Below are 17,906 nucleotides of genomic sequence, written 5' to 3' on the forward strand. Positions count from 1 at the left end.
ACTGTCAGACATGATAGCAGGCTCCTATTACTCTTGGGATTTGTACACAACTGGCTAACTAAAAGCAAAAGAAAAAAAAGGAAAATCGATTTTCATGAAACGGAAATGGAATCATGTCGTATTTTCTAGGGCAACAATTTTATCATTCCACCCTGTACAGGGCAAACTTATAGGTATTATTTATCATGAACCTCATCATTGCCAGGGCCTAGATCAAATAAAAATTTCAGTTCTCCTGCCTTTCTTCGACCAGTTTAGCAAATACATCTACCAATGTTTGGTTGAAGTGCTGCATATTTGCATTACTTTAGGGATGATAAACGAAAATGATCACATGCCATATGTTTAACCTCACCAGTATTTATTTCATCACCTCATTTGTTTTTTGGTCCATTTTCCATGACCTCTTGCTTCATACTTGCAGAATATCTCCTTTAGTATCAGGTCGGGCATTGTCTACACCATTTTATCTGGAATTGCCAAAACTACTGGACAATTTGTTGGCCAGTCCACAAAATTCTGGATATACTGGTTCTTATGAGTGGTTTTTTCATACGATCTCAAAATCTCCATACTTCCTTACTGGAATGGATATCCAGAGACATCTGCCTCCATCAACAGAGCTGTTCTTCATTTTTGTCTTTGCACCTGGCAGATGATACATGCTGTCACATGACTAGTGACCTCAATATACAATTTGCGACAGTAGTAATTTCTTTGAATGAGCTTGTGCGTCTTATCGATCACCATATAACTGATTTTTAGTGACACTGCTTCAGGATCTTCACCCTTAACTTTTGGGGCACAAATAACCTGTCTACCTTTCTTAGCCTTCTCAGAAAACACCAGAGCACACTCTTGTGTGTGACAAATCAGAAGATACTGCTTGCCTCTAACTTGGAGGGCGTCGATCTCGCTATCACCCTGATTCTCTCCTATTATATCTCTTCACTGGGGATTACTTTTTTTTTAACCCTTTATTCTCGTACTTCCTGTGCGTCTTCAGACTCTGTCTCAACTGGTTAGAATTGATGAAGACTCTCTGAAAGACTATATATTATCCACCCTCGATTGCCACTCTACCAATTCAAAGTTCGTAATCTAAAACAGTAAGTTTATGCAGGTATTATTTTTATCTTCAAGATATTAGATTTGGAAGTGATACTCGTTCAGTTTCATGTTCAACTGAGCAATTTTCTTGTTTGTCCACTCTGCCTCTATAGGCGCTTTAAAGGGTTGTGGTCACTTTTGATTGTAATGACCATCACATTTAGATAGTAGTGTAATTTTTGCACTGCATATACAATCGCTATGCCTCCTTCTCAATTATCAGCCATTTTTGCTGTATCTCAGGGTGTGAATGCAATTACCATTTAAATAGGGTCCAAAAAAGTCTCCAATATAATAGGCCCAGCTTTGTCAACTAAGCTCCAATCCCTGTTCCATCGCTGCAATGGTGCATCCCTGTGCCTGTTTTACAAGTATTTTAATGTAATATGCTCTGATGAACTCTTTTGCACTTGTGCCGCCTCGACATACATATTCCAGACAAAACTATTATTATTATCCCTTCACTGTTGAGTTCCCCAAATGTCAGAAAGCTTTCTACTCTAATAGTGTTTTTCCCTCAAACAGTTAGACTTTGGAATTTCCTTCGTGCACCATGCTTCATTGACTGTACTGATATGCAGAAGTTTAAATGTAACATAAACCAACATCTTATTAATCTTTCCTAAGCATGATCCCAAACAGTTGCCCCTTATGTCCAAGTGGCAATATGCCTTATTTAGGGTGAACGTGAATAAAAAAAAGTGATGTCTAAAGTTCTTTTTGTCTAGAGTTATGATCGTAAACTCCAAGTTGATTCAGATCTCTCGATTACGTCCCCTCCCAGCATTTTGTCTTCCATCTCTTGTACCAATTTTCGTTTGTGGATCAGTGTCTGATAAGATCTTAGACTTATGGAGAGGGGAGGAGATTAGAATTAATCGTCTGTATCAATATCCATCTCCACCGTTGTGGTTTGTTTCAACACTTTATCAATGTCAGCTATTACATAACAGTTATCCATTAGCAAACGCCTTTTTTGTCAACAATATTTTTCCTCATTCCTCACTTTGCTACACCTCATATTTTTGTACCTTTTCTCCACGTTAAAAAACGACCCTGGTGTCTAACTCTGTCCCGTGGGGAGGCATAGTAAATAGGTACACCCCATGTGTCTGTCTTCTTTTTTTTTTTTTTTTCCTCTGCATTCTCTAGGCTTATTTTCTCGCCTGTCTTCCTGCCAGGCAATTTCCTAAAGGCTCTTCCTTAATTTTCATTGTTGAGCACACCATATTGGTTAGAGGGATCAATTCACTCTCTTTGAGCACGGCTTTGTTTATTGCCTCCATACCCTTCCACGGGTAAAATTTGAAACAGCTCTATGCTGAATACTTTATCTATGGGAATTCTTCCTATGAAGGACACTAGTCTTTGGGAGGAGTTTCGATCTCTGCAAAATTATAATTTAAAAAAAAATTTTTTTCAGTACATTCTTTCAATTGTATACTAGCGTCTTTAGTAGCTCTAAATTCTTCATAGGGCCCTGGCATCTTGTCACATATCCGATCATGGCTAATGCAGTGAGAACCGTTTACCCTCGTGGATTAAATAAAGGGTCCTGTTCAAAATTCCGTATAGGTTTCCCAGGTTTGATGGAAAGATTGGCAAGCTTGAAAAGATGCAACACAAGCAGGTTGGAGATTAAATTTACATTGGACTTGAAAATAGCAATGCTGTAGTAACTAGGAAGCAGCCTCCTGGTATTGTTATATTCCATAGACGGGTAGTTCTTGGAGGATAAATCAACCGAATCATTGTGAAAATAATAAAGATGAGAATAGTAGTCTGAATAATCCAATAAGTTTTATTTCTGCATAGAAGAGTTCGTATTTATTTTTCTTAGTCTACAAAAAGGATGCAGGTTAGGGGAGCTCACAGTGTAAATCAACTTTGCAAGGACACACTTGACTGGCTTTCAATATTTTTTTTTCAGGAAAGACGTTTGTCCTAGTTTTATAATTGTTTACTTTATTTTTTTACTAATTCATTTTTTTTCCTTTTACTTTTTTAAGAAAAAAAACTGTTTCTGTTCATTAATTATTTACATGAAGGAAAAATCTTTTTCCAGTTTTATTTTGTTTCGATTTATTCGTTCTTTTTTATTTAATTCAAAATGAAAATTTGAACCTTGACAAATGATTTTTGAAATGCATCTTTTCTCTTGCCTAGAATACTGAGGCCTTATTTTTTTAAAATAGTGCATGTTTTGAACTTGATTCTGGTCAGATAAGAAATGTTGGTGTGGATTACAATTTGCGCAAAGTAGACTTGGGAGAGGGAATGTCGTCACTCTAGTTTTGATCGTGTAATTTTTATCAAACTATTTAAAGCGTTTTATTTATTTATTTATTGCGGGAGGGGGCGTCATAATGAAAATATCCATTGATATTTTATGAATTTAAATGTTTAAATGATTGTTAGCTTTTCATTTGGAAAAAAAAATGACTTTTTATTAATTTTATGCTCCCCCCTCCCTTGTGTGTGTGTGTGTGTGTGTGTGAGAGAGAGAGAGAAATGTACAGGGAAATGAATTTACTGAAGTTCATTTACATGTTCCAAGAAGACAAGATTTTAAAAAAGCAACCAGAAATAGTACATAATCGTTCCAGTAACGATATCGTGTTTATTTAGATATAATCCCCTCAATGGGAGGGGAATGGGATAGACACCAAAATCTCTTGGAGGAATTAGATTCAGCATCGAATCCATGGGTAACTCTTTTCTATCCAAGTTTCAGGAATATAATTAAAATTTGGAGAAATAGGCTCCAGATATATACAAATCATGGCTAAGGAGCTTATATATATATATATATATATATATATATATATATATATATATATATACTAGCAAAAGTACCCGTCGTTGACTGGGTTCAAAAACAGCCTACAGAAAACGGACTCTGATTTATGAAAGTATGATAGGTTATGAAAAGGAAGGGTTGTAAAGAGATAGCTTCGAATTTGGGGGTATCAAAACCAAAGCAAAATATGATGAAAGTAAAAATAAAATAGATAAACCCCATAATTTATTATACCATACCTGTTCACACTGAAACACTTATCACAATATTCTGTGGATCTATATTAAAAAACCTTGTTAAACTTTGTGACATATTTCCATTCTATGGAGGTCAGGCGCGAACGAACACCTCATAATTTTATTATACGATATTTCTTCAAACTGAAACATAATTATCAAAGTATACTTACGCAAATAGATATGAAAGTCTTTATTAAAGTTTGTGCTTATTTCCATTCTATGGAGTCCAGGCGCGAACGCAGACCCCACAATTTTATTATACTATCCCTATTTAAGTTAAAACATACTTATCAAAGTATTATTATGTACATCTATATCAAAAACACTTGTAAACGTTTTTTTTTTTTTTTTAAATTTTTTATTTCCATACTTTGTGGACCAGGCGCGTACGAAGACCCCACAATTTTAATGAATCATCATTATGCCAGATCAAACATACCCATTCCTGTGTCTCGATACATCTATTATTATATGTGATCAGTTTTCTATAATAGTCAACCATATAGGAGCCTATTCGTGACCAGACACACACACACACACACAGACGTTCAGCTTATATATATATATATATATATATATATATATATATATATATATATATATATATATATATATATATATATATATTCGTGTAGATTATAATATATGCAGCCTTATATGTTTTCCTTTTTATTCTATTTTCTTGCTTTTTATCATCAGTAATAACGATTTAAATTCTTTATTTCAATCTTTGCCATCACTTCCAAGATTTCATTTCATCCCTTTCTCATTATACAAAAAGGATTTTTTTTTTAATTCATCGTCTGCAAACGTATCCGCAAGGTTACTCGAGCACGCCCTGACACTTTTGACACCAATATAAAAATAGAATTTCTTAATAGATATAAATATTACAATTCTTCGTAAAAATGTCTACAGTCTTTAACTTTTTCATTCTTTTAGCATTAACTCTTGCATCGGCTCCATAACGTGTTTGGATATCACGTGCATTTGGGGGCGTCGTAGGCCGAGAAAGACCTGGCTCTACTGCGTAAGAAGCGATGTAACTCTATGCAACCTGACTGATGTCAACTCTTTGGATTATACTACATGAAGAGCAGACATAAGGCACTGCCTGTTATTGTCCACCTCGAACTCTAGGATAATCACAGTATTCTAAATACTAAAACGGAACGATGAAGAAAAAGTAACAAATCATGTTTTCGTGGTTTCATTCTAAAATGTCTCTCAATTTTGTTTTCTATTATCCAGTTCTTTTCCTATTTCCTTGTAAGCGGCCATTTTATTACAAATGGTTACAAATATGTTTGTTGTTTTTAATGTATATATATATATATATATATATATATATATATATATATATATATATATATATATATACTAATGGTTCAAGTCCAAAACTATTCGAGGATAAGAGTTATCGAGGTTGTCAATTGGGTGATGGAACATTACTATAAAAGGGTTGCGAACGATGTTTGTTGCCATTATACTAGGGGGGGAATACGTTGTAGTCTGCAAGGAAGCAGTCATGCGGTAACGTGTTTTGCAGGTGAGAAATATTTCGAACGAAACTTCGTTCATGAAAAATCCATTTGATTTTAAGTGTTCTATACATCATTTGCATTTCCGCATTACTTCGTTTGCACATATTACTTCAAGCAACTTCTTTCTTTACAGCTTCGCCATTTTATATATATATATATATATATATATATATATATATATATATATATATATATATATATATATATATATTATATATATATATATATATATATATATATATATATAATTATATTCTAATAATTTGTTCAAAAAGAAAACAAAAAAAAAGAAAATAATGAAAATTTCGTTGTTTTTAATTTTCTGTTTTGCATTTCTTTATCGGTGACCTTTTTTATATCTTGTTAGCCCGTTCTGCCGATAAGGCAATGTCTCCAACAGTGCCTTCTCCTCCAGGTTATATTTCACCGACAGGTATCTTTTTTTTTTTTTTTTTTTTTTTTTTTTTTTCGTGGTGCATAGCGGCTGCGGCTTCAACAACCTCATCCGCCTTATCCCCTCTGCCAAATATATAGAATTGTGAACTACGCAAAAAACAAACCCGTATACGCATCAGACTACCAAATAATCCTCGATTCCTCTACCATTCATTCCTTAACACCTGAACACGCATATATATATATATATATATATATATATATATATATATATATATATATATATATATATATGCGCGCTTGTGTGCGTGTGTAGTTGCTGGCATATACATAGCGATAGTGCTAAATTTTTTTGCTGTGGCTTTTCTTTTTACCCTGCCATCTTTTTTTTTCTTCTCCAATTTTCCTTGTTCCCTTATTTGTCTTTTTCTTTATTTTTTCTCCTTAGTCTATTGTCATCTTCTTACCTCTACCCAGTATGTCTGTCTGTCTCTCTCTCTCTCTCTCTCTCTCTCATCATGTTTTTCTCATTCTTTCTCTCTGTTCCTCTTTCCTCTCTCTCCTTCCTTTGCCTATCTCCCCCTTCCTTTCTCCCACTCCCCCTTCCTTTCTCCCACTCCCCCTTCCTTTCTCCCACTCCCCCTTCCTTTCTCCCACTCCCCCTTCCTTTATCCCACTCCCCCTTCCTTTCTCCCACTCCCCCTTCCTTTCTCCCACTCCCCCTTCCTTTCTCCCACTCCCCCTTCCTTTCTCCCACTCTCCTTTTACTTTTCTCTCTCTCACCCTTTTCGTTTCTTTCTCTCTCTCCTTTCTTTTTTATTCTCTCTCTCTCTCCTTTCTTTCTCTCTCTGTCCCTTTTTCCTTTCTTTCTCTCTCTGTCCCTTTTTCCTTTCTTTCTCTCGCTGTCTTCCTTTCTTTCTCTCTCTCTTGCTGTCTTCCTTTCTTTCTCTCTCTCTCGATGTCTTCCTTTCTTTCTCTCTCTCTCTCTCTCTCTCTCTCTCTCGATGTCTTCCTCTCTCTCTCGATGTCTTCCTTTCTTTCTCTCTCTCGATGTCTTCCTTTCTTTCTCTCTCTCTCTTCCCTTTTCCTTTCCCTCTCTTCCCGTTTTCTTTCTCTACCCCTATTTCTTTTCTCTGTCTCATCTCTGCCCCTTTCCTTTCTCTCTCTCTCTCTCTCTCTCTCTGTCTGTTCTTATTTCCCCCTTTTTTTTTCTCTCTCTCCCTCTCTGCCCCGCTTTCCTCTCTCTCTCTCTTATTCCCACTTTCCTTTCTCTCTCTCTCTCTCTCTCTCTGTCTCTCTGTCTGTCTCTCTCTCTCTCTGTCCCACTTTCCTTTCTCTCTCTCTGTTCCACTTTCCTTTCTCTCTCGGTCTATCCCTCTCTCCTTTCTCTCTCGCTCTATCACTATTTCCTTTCTCTCTTACTCTCACACTTCCCTTCCTCTCCCTTCCCTCAACCTTTTTCTCATATTTCTTTTTTTTATAATCATTTAATTTTCCATTCGCACAACTATTTTGCGTTCTTCCTTTCGCTATTGTGGCTATTTCCCTTGCAAATTTCAGCGTTATTTTCTTAAATGTGTTTCTTTGTTTCTCCTCCAAAAACCTCAGCTTCATGCCTCTCTCTCTCTCTCTCTCTCTCTCTCTCTCTCTCTCTCTCTCTCTCTCTCTCTCTCTCTCTCTTCATCATAAATTACAGTTTATCCTTTGTCAATATTTTAAGATTTTCTCCAACTTAAAATCGGAATCAATTCCGGGGAGACAAGACAACAACAAACACGTCTACCTTAATGGGAGAGTCGTAGACATCAAAGAAGAATGGCTTGTGACTTTTGTTAAAACAATTAGGAAAAGTAATTCATGCATTTTTTTGGAACTTCGAAAATACTAATTTTTGTCAGAAAGTTTTCACCTGTTTGTTGTTTAGAAAACTAAAAGATGCTATTTTGCCAAAATCTAAGCAATTTTCATTTTTTTTTTCAGTCATTCGTTCCACCTCTCTCTCCTGTATGTCTGCTGTTGTACTACTCTGCGACTCTCTCTCTCTGTTTCTCTCTCTCTGTTTCTCTCTCTCTCTCTCTTTCTCATGATATCTGTCCATATCACAGGCTACTCTATTTCCCGGGTGAAAATATAAACTTTGTGAAATTAACGGAGACTGGTTTGTCATTCTCTTAAGTAAATTAGTATGAATCCGCATCTTACGACTTTTTTGACCGACTCGATTCTGTTGTTGGCATTGGTTTCAATCTAAAACCAAGTACAGTAGAACCTCGGGATACGGTGACCCTAGGATAAGTTTTTTTCAGGTTGTGATGTGGAATACGATGTTTTTCTGGCTCCTGGTTACGGTATTTGCCCCTTCTTACGGTGTTATTTATAATGTTATTTGTGTATTATATACTGTGCTGTATTTTTTTACTGATTTTTACTGCCGTATCCCGGGGTTCTACTGTACTTACAGAAACGATCACGTGAAGGTTGCCAACGTCAATAATTGAAAAATGATGCTATGGAATCGAGGTTGTCAGTCGGCATTATTATCGACTTCATCATTGCCCCCCAACCCACACTCTCACATTTCATCCGTTCTATCTGTCTTACTCTGTTGTAACAAACTGGCAATTTTGATGAAATATGGAAGATTAAAAAAAAAAATCAGAATATCGTTCTAATAAAAGGGATTCCATAATTCGTACCGTTTTTAGAACAAAGTAAGAACGAACCTATTCTTAAGGATGCGCCCATTGATTCTGCGCGTTTAGCGATGAACGTACGATTGAAAACTTACGCTCTAAAATGAGACTGACGGAAATTGCTATTTCATCTTTAATATTAACGTGACTCGTTTAATAACTCTAATAATTAAGAATGATATTGTTCTCTATTTTGGTGGTTTAATAGAAAATAGAATTACGTTTTAAAATTATCCAAGAAGATAGCGTTATCGTTAATACTAGCAGGATTATTAAGCTCCAAATTGATGTCGTTCAATTATGAACGATCATACCTGTCCATAGAAACAACCCGACTGGAATAATACCTTTATTAGCAGGTAATCTTGGTGCAAATGTCCGCCGACAATAACGTAGAGTTGATATTGCATCAGCTTTAACATATTGAAGATTAATAACCCCAATAATAATTAATGATGATTAATGATGTTGTTCTGTAATTTCCATGATTGATCGAAAATAGAATAAAATAATTTCTAAATCATTCAAGGAGAAATCATGGTTAGTGCCAGATTTTCTCCAGAATGTGCAGTTCTGATATGAAGCCTATCTCTCAATGAGGTCATGTCAATAGCAAAAGCTCCTGTGTTCTGGCGATCTCAAGCACCTGATGAAATTCTTCAGAAGTCATTTTAATATTTGAATGTGCACCATGAATGTTCATCTCAAAACGTGGTCGTTTTGGTTTGAGAATTATGTTGGGGGAATCAGGGACCGTCAATAAAGAACGTTACATGATGATGTTTAAAATTTGGAAGACATTTTGTATCCGTCATGGTAACTGATGAGAGGAGTAATGATTTCAACAAGATGGAGTAACTCTCCTCACAGAGCTAACATCACTAGGATCGTTGCTTTGTTGGTTGACTTCTCAGCAAACATTCAAGAATGGTCACCACATTCATCAGATCTAGACCCACCAGATTTTCTATCTTTGGTGTTTTTGAAAATCCATGTGTGCCAGATTAATCCACAAGCCATTGTTGAACTCAAAATAGTCATCATTCAGCAGATCCATGGCTCAAGTATATCATCAGCAGGTTTTGTAAAATTTTAATTTTGTAATAGGAGACACTGAAACCACATTCATTTTAATTGCTATCGTTTCAGCTTTTAATCAAAATTGTTTTCTTGTTTTTCATGTTTGGTTCCTAAGTCAGGAACACATTGATGAGTGACGTTTGTACTGAGATACTCTATATGTGGAAGACCAACGAGATTATTATTTACAATTTCAGCATGCTCGGCTGATTGATGGTAACCTTCCCCCTCCAACTTATAAGGACGCTTTGATGCATCTCAAAATTTTACACTAATGGATTTCTAATTTTACTCGTATTTTTATAAGCTTTTTTTTTTTTTTTTTTTTTTTTTGTAAAACTTACAAAAATAACAAAGCTTCAGTTCAATTAATTCTCTGAGTTATTAACATTTGTTCGTTCATTCAACCGCAGTTGAAAGTCACTTGAAATATTCGATTTTCCATTGAAACACACACACACAGACACACACACACACACACACACACATATATATATATATATATATATATATATATATATATATATATATATATAACATTTTTATGTCTACAGACACTAGCGTTTCATTTTTATGCAATCATCAGTGTAGGAAGTGATAATTACTATTATTCAGAAGATTCGAATCCAGTCACAAACTCACTCTTAAATTCGTAGCCTAAGATTCTACCTCAATGTTACCGGTAATTTACACAAAATTGATGGAAATTAGTGGGCATACATAGTAAAAAGTCAGAAAGTATTCAACGACCGGAATTCGAAATGTTGCATGTGCACTAAGATTAAGCGCTTTTTCTTAATTCCTTAAGGAGGACTCAACTTTAATTTCTTAAAGGGATATATATATATATATATATATATATATATATATATATATATATATATATATATATATATATATAATTTCCAGTTTGTTATTTATATTCTTTTTTATTAAATTTTTTTTATTTCACTGGATACGATTTGTTGAAAGACAAATTAATTTTCAGCATTATTTAAAGACGTAAAATTATTGGGAAAACATGAAGACAATCACAATCTTTCTTCTTGTATAGAAGATCCCCTGTAAAGTAAGATCTTCTTAGGTTTTAATCCATGGAATAATAAAAAAAAATTACATTAAAATTATCTTTTGTCATTCATTATCGAGTACATTTATTGGTACATTTTCTGAAAAATAGAATACCCATTTCTAATCATATATATATATATATATATATATATATATATATATATATATTGTATTGGTAGTAATTATTTGTTTGTTCAAAACAAAATATATAAGTGTGTCCACCAAAAGAGTGAGCCAAAATAAGTGAATTTAGTTTACAAACAAATGGCTACAAATAAGCATAAATGTTTCATCGCAGAGAGATGTCCTTGGCCTAACGAAGCGATTCCCGTACTGGGTTTTCACTGAAATGCGTTGAAATGCATAAGCATACGCTGTATGCTTATGTGTAGCCATTTGTTTGTAAACTAAATTCACTTATATATATATATATATATATATATATATATATATATATATATATATATATATATATATAGTTCACCCATCAGTTTCTATTTTGATTATTAACGTTGTAATTGGAGTTAATAACCCCTTCCCAGTCACAAGTCCTCTTACTGCAACCAAAATCACTAGATTCAAATATTTCGTAAGATTTATGCATTTTATGTACACGTGTTGTAAACTCTACGGATGCTCGAATATGTAATGCTCGTGCACATTCTTCAAGGCGTACTATTTAAATGAAATGAAACTGAATATTATTTAATAATTTTCTTCGGTATCAATTTATATATGCTATAGCAGCACAGCAAAAACAAGCTGGATAAGGTACATTTATGCAAACGTTTTCACTTTTGTTATGCGCAAGTGCACCATCTTTTTTGTTGTTGTTTTCTATATAGCAGAGAAATATTGAGGCTTTGTGTTTAGCTTTTATTAAGCTATTCTTTCGTTAATTGCAGAAAATCTCGCATTTTTATGTTATTTACGATTCATTTAATAACAACACGATGTGTTCGATTGCTTTTGCAAAACTACACACACTTATCTTTCTCAATATTCAAACAATTGCTACTTATTTCTCACGGACAATGCGAAACAAACATTAAAAGTTATTTTCATTTATTTATTCATTTTTTACAAAGGAATCACCACTTATCAAGGCCCAGAGGCCACTCGAGGATAAGAGTTAAAGAGTCTACAGTGGTCAAAAGGACAATATCATAGTAACCGTTAGAAGTGCAAATTTGGTAAATTGGATTACTTAAGGGGAACGGCTCATCAAGAACTTGTTTACATTGGACTTAAAGACGGCCATGTTGTAGTCAGCTGGGAAGCAGGTAAACGGAACAGAGTTCCACGGGTGTGCATTTCTTAGAAAGAAGCTTTGTTCATGGAATCTTAAAAGATATGCTACAGTTTATACATTTTCACATGGAATGAAAGTGAATAAATAGCAATAGATGTTGTGACTGAACGTCTAGTATAGTATATATTGTGTGTATTTATGCAGCATTCTTTCATTTAAGCGAACATTGTTAAACGTAACAGAATTCTCGTTTAATTATAGCTATTTAAAAAAAAATTTCTAATTATCTTTTTGTGCCAAAATCAAAATAAACAAGTATATGTTTCATATTTATCACTGACGTTTTCGATTCTTTATCTAATCATCTCTAGGTGACCAAAAAAAAAAGCGAATGAACAAAAAATGCTAGAAAAAAAGAGAATTAAAAAAGCAGCTAGAGCATACGTGTAAAACTGGTTGAGTGTCAAAAGAACGAAGCAGTGCAGTTTTTTTTTTTTTTTTTTTTTTTGCTGTTTGTAACGTGGATATGATTCAACGAAGAATAGAAAGCGTCTGTGATACATATGGAACATGAATTATTTGGATTTTCACACAAAAAGATCACTGGAAAATTTAAACCATATAATTAAGCAGTATTATCCTGTTATGCTTAACAATTTTGCTTATATATTGAAATTGAATGAGATAAACGAATTAATCATTATCATCATTTCATTGTTTTAATTTTTATTCCTTTTTCTGCATCCATTTTTTGCTTGTTTTGCTGCGTTTTCGGTATTTTTGTTTTCTAACTTTGACTACGCATCTCATTTGTTTCGTTCTATATTTTTTCAGTTTCTCGTGAATTTGATTTCAATTTGATCGATTAAAAAAAAAAAAAAGAAAGCCTTTTTAAAGAAAATGTCTTTTGAAAAAAAATCCCAAATTTGCTTGATCATTCTGAATCCAACCAAGTTGATTGATTTGAATGAAATGTAAAAATGTCTTACGTCGTTAATTCAATAATTTTGACGATGAAAAAAAAATCACATTCTATTCTTGCAAGTGGCAACGCAATTACTGCGTGTAAAGTAATGAGCAAAAAGGTGCTATTATTGCCTCTCCGGTATCTCCATCAAACGTAACACTTTGTTTAATACCCCGCTACGAAAATTCTGTCAAGGACTCATCATTTCATAAGTCTTCACAGCCATCGATTAAAAGAGAAGTCTATCATTAGTATTTTATAGTTTACGAATTGTGTGTGATTTTCGCTCTGCTTACCTTGAATTTCGGAACAATGGGGAAACCACCACCATCATCATTGTCAACGCTATCACTATCATCATCATCACCACCACCACCACCACCACCATATTCACCACCACCATATTCACCACCACCATTACCTTTGATAATATCCAAATGCGTCTATATTGGGATTCGGCGGCCTCTGTGGGCAATGTACGACAAGCAGGGTCGTTCAGTCCTCCATTGCAATGCAAAGTAATGATAATAATGTTGCGTCGGCCCATGTGAAACCGTCACTCAATAACAGGCGTTAACCTTCCGAGACAACTTTGAAACAACTAATGTTCTTTGTTGACCTCGTTATCGGATGAAACCCGAAATCAATCAGGAACAAGCATTTTTTTTTTTTTTTTTTTTTTTTTTTAATCTACGAAAAAAAAAAAACCAGACGATATCGACGTTTTCATGTTCGGCGCTGTATTCAGACTCAGCTAGATCATCGACAATTATTATCATCATCATCATCATCGTCATTGTCTCCATTTAAAAAGGAAAATAAAAAGCTGAATTTCCCGGTGAAAATCGGACACTAAAAATGTAGATAAGTTTTTAGTCGCGTGCAAGCGACTCTATAAGTCACTCCGTCGGTCCGTCGGTCGGCCAGTCGGTCTGTCCGTAACACTTTTGTGCTTGGCCTTTTTGGTTAAGATCAAAGGTCTGTTGTTAATAGATGCTGCTCTTAGCTTTTTAAGCCTTTTGGCGAAGATCAAAGTGTAGCATCTGTTCCGGCAGATACTGCAAGCAAAGACCATACGTGGGAGCAGCCCTAAATATAAGACCTTGGTCAATGTAGGGGCAACTCTTCATACCAATTGTCACTATACAGATCCCCTACTCCCCGGGGAGCTGGTCCTCACATTAAAAATCGGCCTTGTGCCTAATTTGCTCGGTGGGGGAGCAAATAAATACCCTTTTCTTGGTCTTTTGGCCAAGATCAAAGTGTAGTATCTGTTTCGGCAGATACTGCAAGCAAAGACCATATGTGGGGGCAATCCCACATATAAGACCTCAGTCAATGTAGGGGCATACCAATTGTCACTATCCAGCTCCCCTACTCCCCGGGGAGCTGGTCCCCATTTCCCCTTCATTCCTCACATTAAAAATCGGCCTTGTGCCTAATTTGCTCGCTGGGGGAGCAAATAAATACCCTTTTCTTGGCCTTTTGGCCAAGATCAAAGTGTAGTATCTGTTCCTGCAGATACTGCAAGCAAAGACCATATGTGGGGGCAACCTCACATATAAGACCTTGGTCAATGTCGGGGCAACCCTTCATACCAATTGTCACTATGTAGCTCCCCTACTCTTTTGGCCAAGATCAAAATGTAGTATCTGTTCTTACTACATGCTGTACTTATGTTTGTAACTTTGTGATATAAAGTGTGGGATCACTTTTCTGTATTAATTTAATGTAAAATGATCATCCACTTTACAACCAGTCAGTCTCAACGCCATTCAAGTCATTCTCCAGATCATTCAAGTTGTTTTTGAAGGATTCCAGTTATTTTTTAAGCATTCAAGTCATTCTTAAGGTCATTCAATTCATCCTCAAGTTCATTAAAGTCATTCTAAGTCATTTACTTTTTATTTATTTAAGTCATTTCAGCCCATTTTCGGTCATTTTAGTTTATCTTTAAGAATTTCATGTCAATCCTACATTCACGCATTCATTCATTACACGTGAGCACGCGAGTAATGGCTATCGGCCTGTGTGTGTGTGTGTGTGTGTGTGTGTGTGTGTGTGTGTGTGTGTGTGTGTGTGTGTGTGTGTGTGTGTCTTTTAACCTTAATATTTTTCTAGTGGAAAATTTTCTTGTATTTTTTTTAAATTTTGAATCACAATCTAAATCTTTAAGTGACTCGATTGAAACGGTGATGTCTGGATATTGTCTTCAATCGCATCAAAATATCTTAATCGAAAAAATTATTTTGTCTGATTTAATTTTCAAACATTTCACAAAGAGATACCGAAAATGTTTCCAGAGAGAAATATTTTGAATTCTTCATGTTTAATAATTTCCCAAAAGTGTTACATTTTGTTTTTTTTGTTTTTTGTTTTTTTGAAGTCAAATAGAATTGAAACATTCAAATATCAAAATGCTGATTCGATTCTTTTTTTTTTTATTTTCTTGTTCTTTTTTTTTCCTTCATGTTTTTTGTTTTTTGTTTTGTTTTCATTATTGTTGTTGCGAAATACGATAAGCATAAAAGGATGAAAATCTGAATGTCAAGATTGCCGTATTAATCAATTCAACATCATGTTCATCTTGGATAAAATATCACACACCATGAAGATGACCATTGTAAGTCGAAAGTTTGAAAAATAAAAACCGAAGACATAAAACATGAATTGGGGAAATTTTCTTCATTCCTACAATCCAAATATGTAAAAGATTATCCAGTGTTTGGGGTGGGGGTGGGGTGATAAAACAACACTCTCGTCGATTTCGACATATGAGGTCCGCCACAACAACTAATTTGTTCGGAAATCCACACAGATGATTTTTTATAATGGTGAAGGCTTTGTGCAGAACCAACAACATTTTGGTACAACTGCTAATCTCTGTCGGTGCAATGGCTGCCACAAGACATAGCACACAGTAGACCTCAGGTTTTACATCTGTTTTCCTTTTATGTGCTCATATATATATATATATATATATATATATATATATATATATATAATAAACTAACGGAAAAATCAAAACACAGATAATAAATGCCTGTCTATGACTTACGGTTTAGGCTATCCATGTTGGGGATGAGCGATTTTAGAAACAAGTGAATCAAACGATTTCCTGATTTTTATTTGTTTACTTTAAAATATCGACTTTTTTTCTTTTTCCTAAAACAATTCTTATAGATCTAGGATTTAGGATCTTCTAAGGTAGTGTTCAAAATTGCTGTCTCTTCGATCAGCTTCCATGCAATACTATCTGAACCTACTTAGCCTTGCTCGATTGTGTTTTTATTTGTAATTTGTTTTATCTGTTTTTAGTTTTTTCTTTTTTTTTTTTAATTTTTTTTAACTGTATCGTTCCCCCCCCCTTTTTTCAATATATTAATTTTTTTTAGTTCCAAACAAAGGGAAATAACTTTGTATTTATTTAAGATCGTACAGATATGAAAATAATTCCGACCCGGTTTAAATACTTTTGGGAAGTGATTAAATTCTATTGTTTTTAACAACATACTGCAGTGACCCATAAAATTAACTGACGAACCAGTTATTTTTGCAGGCGGAAAGCTATCGATTAAAATAATTGAGAAAGAGCCTAACTTTGTGAATTATACAGCGTATAAAAGAGCTCTAGTCAAGAAGAAGGTGACTAAGGCGTAAACTATAAACCCATTTTACTATTTTCAATCTTACTTCAAGTCTTCCTTTAGTGGTGAACTGATTTTTTGTTTCCCGATTAAGAGATGGAAATAAAAATATTTAAAAAAAAAAAATAAATAAAGATATAAAAATAATAAAATATAAATCGGAAATTTCCTTTTATTCTATCAGTAATAAAAAATTATCAGTCTCCATGCGAGCACATGAAAAGCTAATGTGTAACGTTACACACATGTAAACATGTTGACACCGTTACAAGGAAAGAATTCGACTCGCTCTTTTTTGCAGTAAAACGGCAGACATTTATTTACAGGTACTCTTCAGAATAATATACGGCATAATCACGTTGACACACCGGTTCCCGTTAGATCACCGACGTTAAGCAACGTTGAGCCTGATCAGTACTAAAATGGGTGACCATCTGGGAATTCCAAGTGCTGTATGTGTTCTCCGCTTATATCAACATTGTTTCCAGTCGTCTTGGGCTTCTCCTTTCCACTGGGCCCAAGCAGTGCCGATTCAGGAGAGGTGTGGTTGAGATTGCGCAACTCTTGCTTCACAATTTCACGTGCAGCTACCCTCACAGGGGGCATCCATTGTCTTTCGAGACTGAATGAAGGCTATCATCCAGAATAACGCCTCGTCTCATGTTCAAAAGTTTTCTCGTATTCCAATTTGCTCAAGATTCTGCCGTGTCGAACACGTGATACTCTGTTTTTGTCTGACTATGTTTCGGGTGTGTCTTTTCCTGTCTCTCTCGACCCACATGTGTAACACGTCTATCTCTGTCCATCTCTAACCTCTCAAGAGTCTGTGTTTTTCTCTTTTATAATCTTTTCTTTTTCTTTCCTTTTCCCTCGCCGTGACGTAACCTCACACACAGCTCTGTCATTTGCATACAGCTGCTGCTTTGACGTGCCACTAAACATATTCTGGTTACGACATCGTTATGAACAAATCGTGCTGCACAGTGATAACCCGGGGTCTTGTCCAGATTTGAGGCAACAAAATTTGGTACTAATGCGTCGAATCTTGGAGACCATGAGTGTTGCAGGAGTTCTGACCAGTTACTTTGTTAATAATTCTGCGTACAT

The 17,906-nt window shown here is 34.8% G+C and overlaps 1 protein-coding gene and 2 pseudogenes across 23 annotated transcripts in view; all 3 read left to right on the forward strand.

Moving 5' to 3' along the window:
• Positions 1-17,906, forward strand: part of LOC145293860 (uncharacterized) — a 337,198-nt gene that overhangs the window by 294,885 nt on the left and 24,407 nt on the right. For 13 of the 23 annotated variants that reach the window (XM_080140571.1, XM_080140581.1, XM_080140587.1 and 10 more), the window contains one exon: positions 6,061-6,126. The exons of the other annotated variants lie outside the window; for them this stretch is intronic. In XM_080140571.1, coding sequence (XP_079996697.1) covers positions 6,061-6,126 — 66 coding nt within the window. The remainder of the gene's footprint in view (positions 1-6,060; positions 6,127-17,906) is intronic. 23 annotated transcript variants of the gene reach the window in all.
• On the forward strand, positions 14,621-14,746 carry LOC145294436 (U2 spliceosomal RNA; annotated as a pseudogene).
• LOC145294262 (5S ribosomal RNA) lies at positions 17,141-17,258 on the forward strand (annotated as a pseudogene).

Source organism: Euprymna scolopes, chromosome 15 (assembly GCF_053919585.1).
Source record: "Euprymna scolopes isolate OS-2025 chromosome 15, ASM5391958v1, whole genome shotgun sequence".
NCBI classification, from domain to species: Eukaryota; Metazoa; Mollusca; class Cephalopoda; order Sepiida; family Sepiolidae; genus Euprymna; species Euprymna scolopes.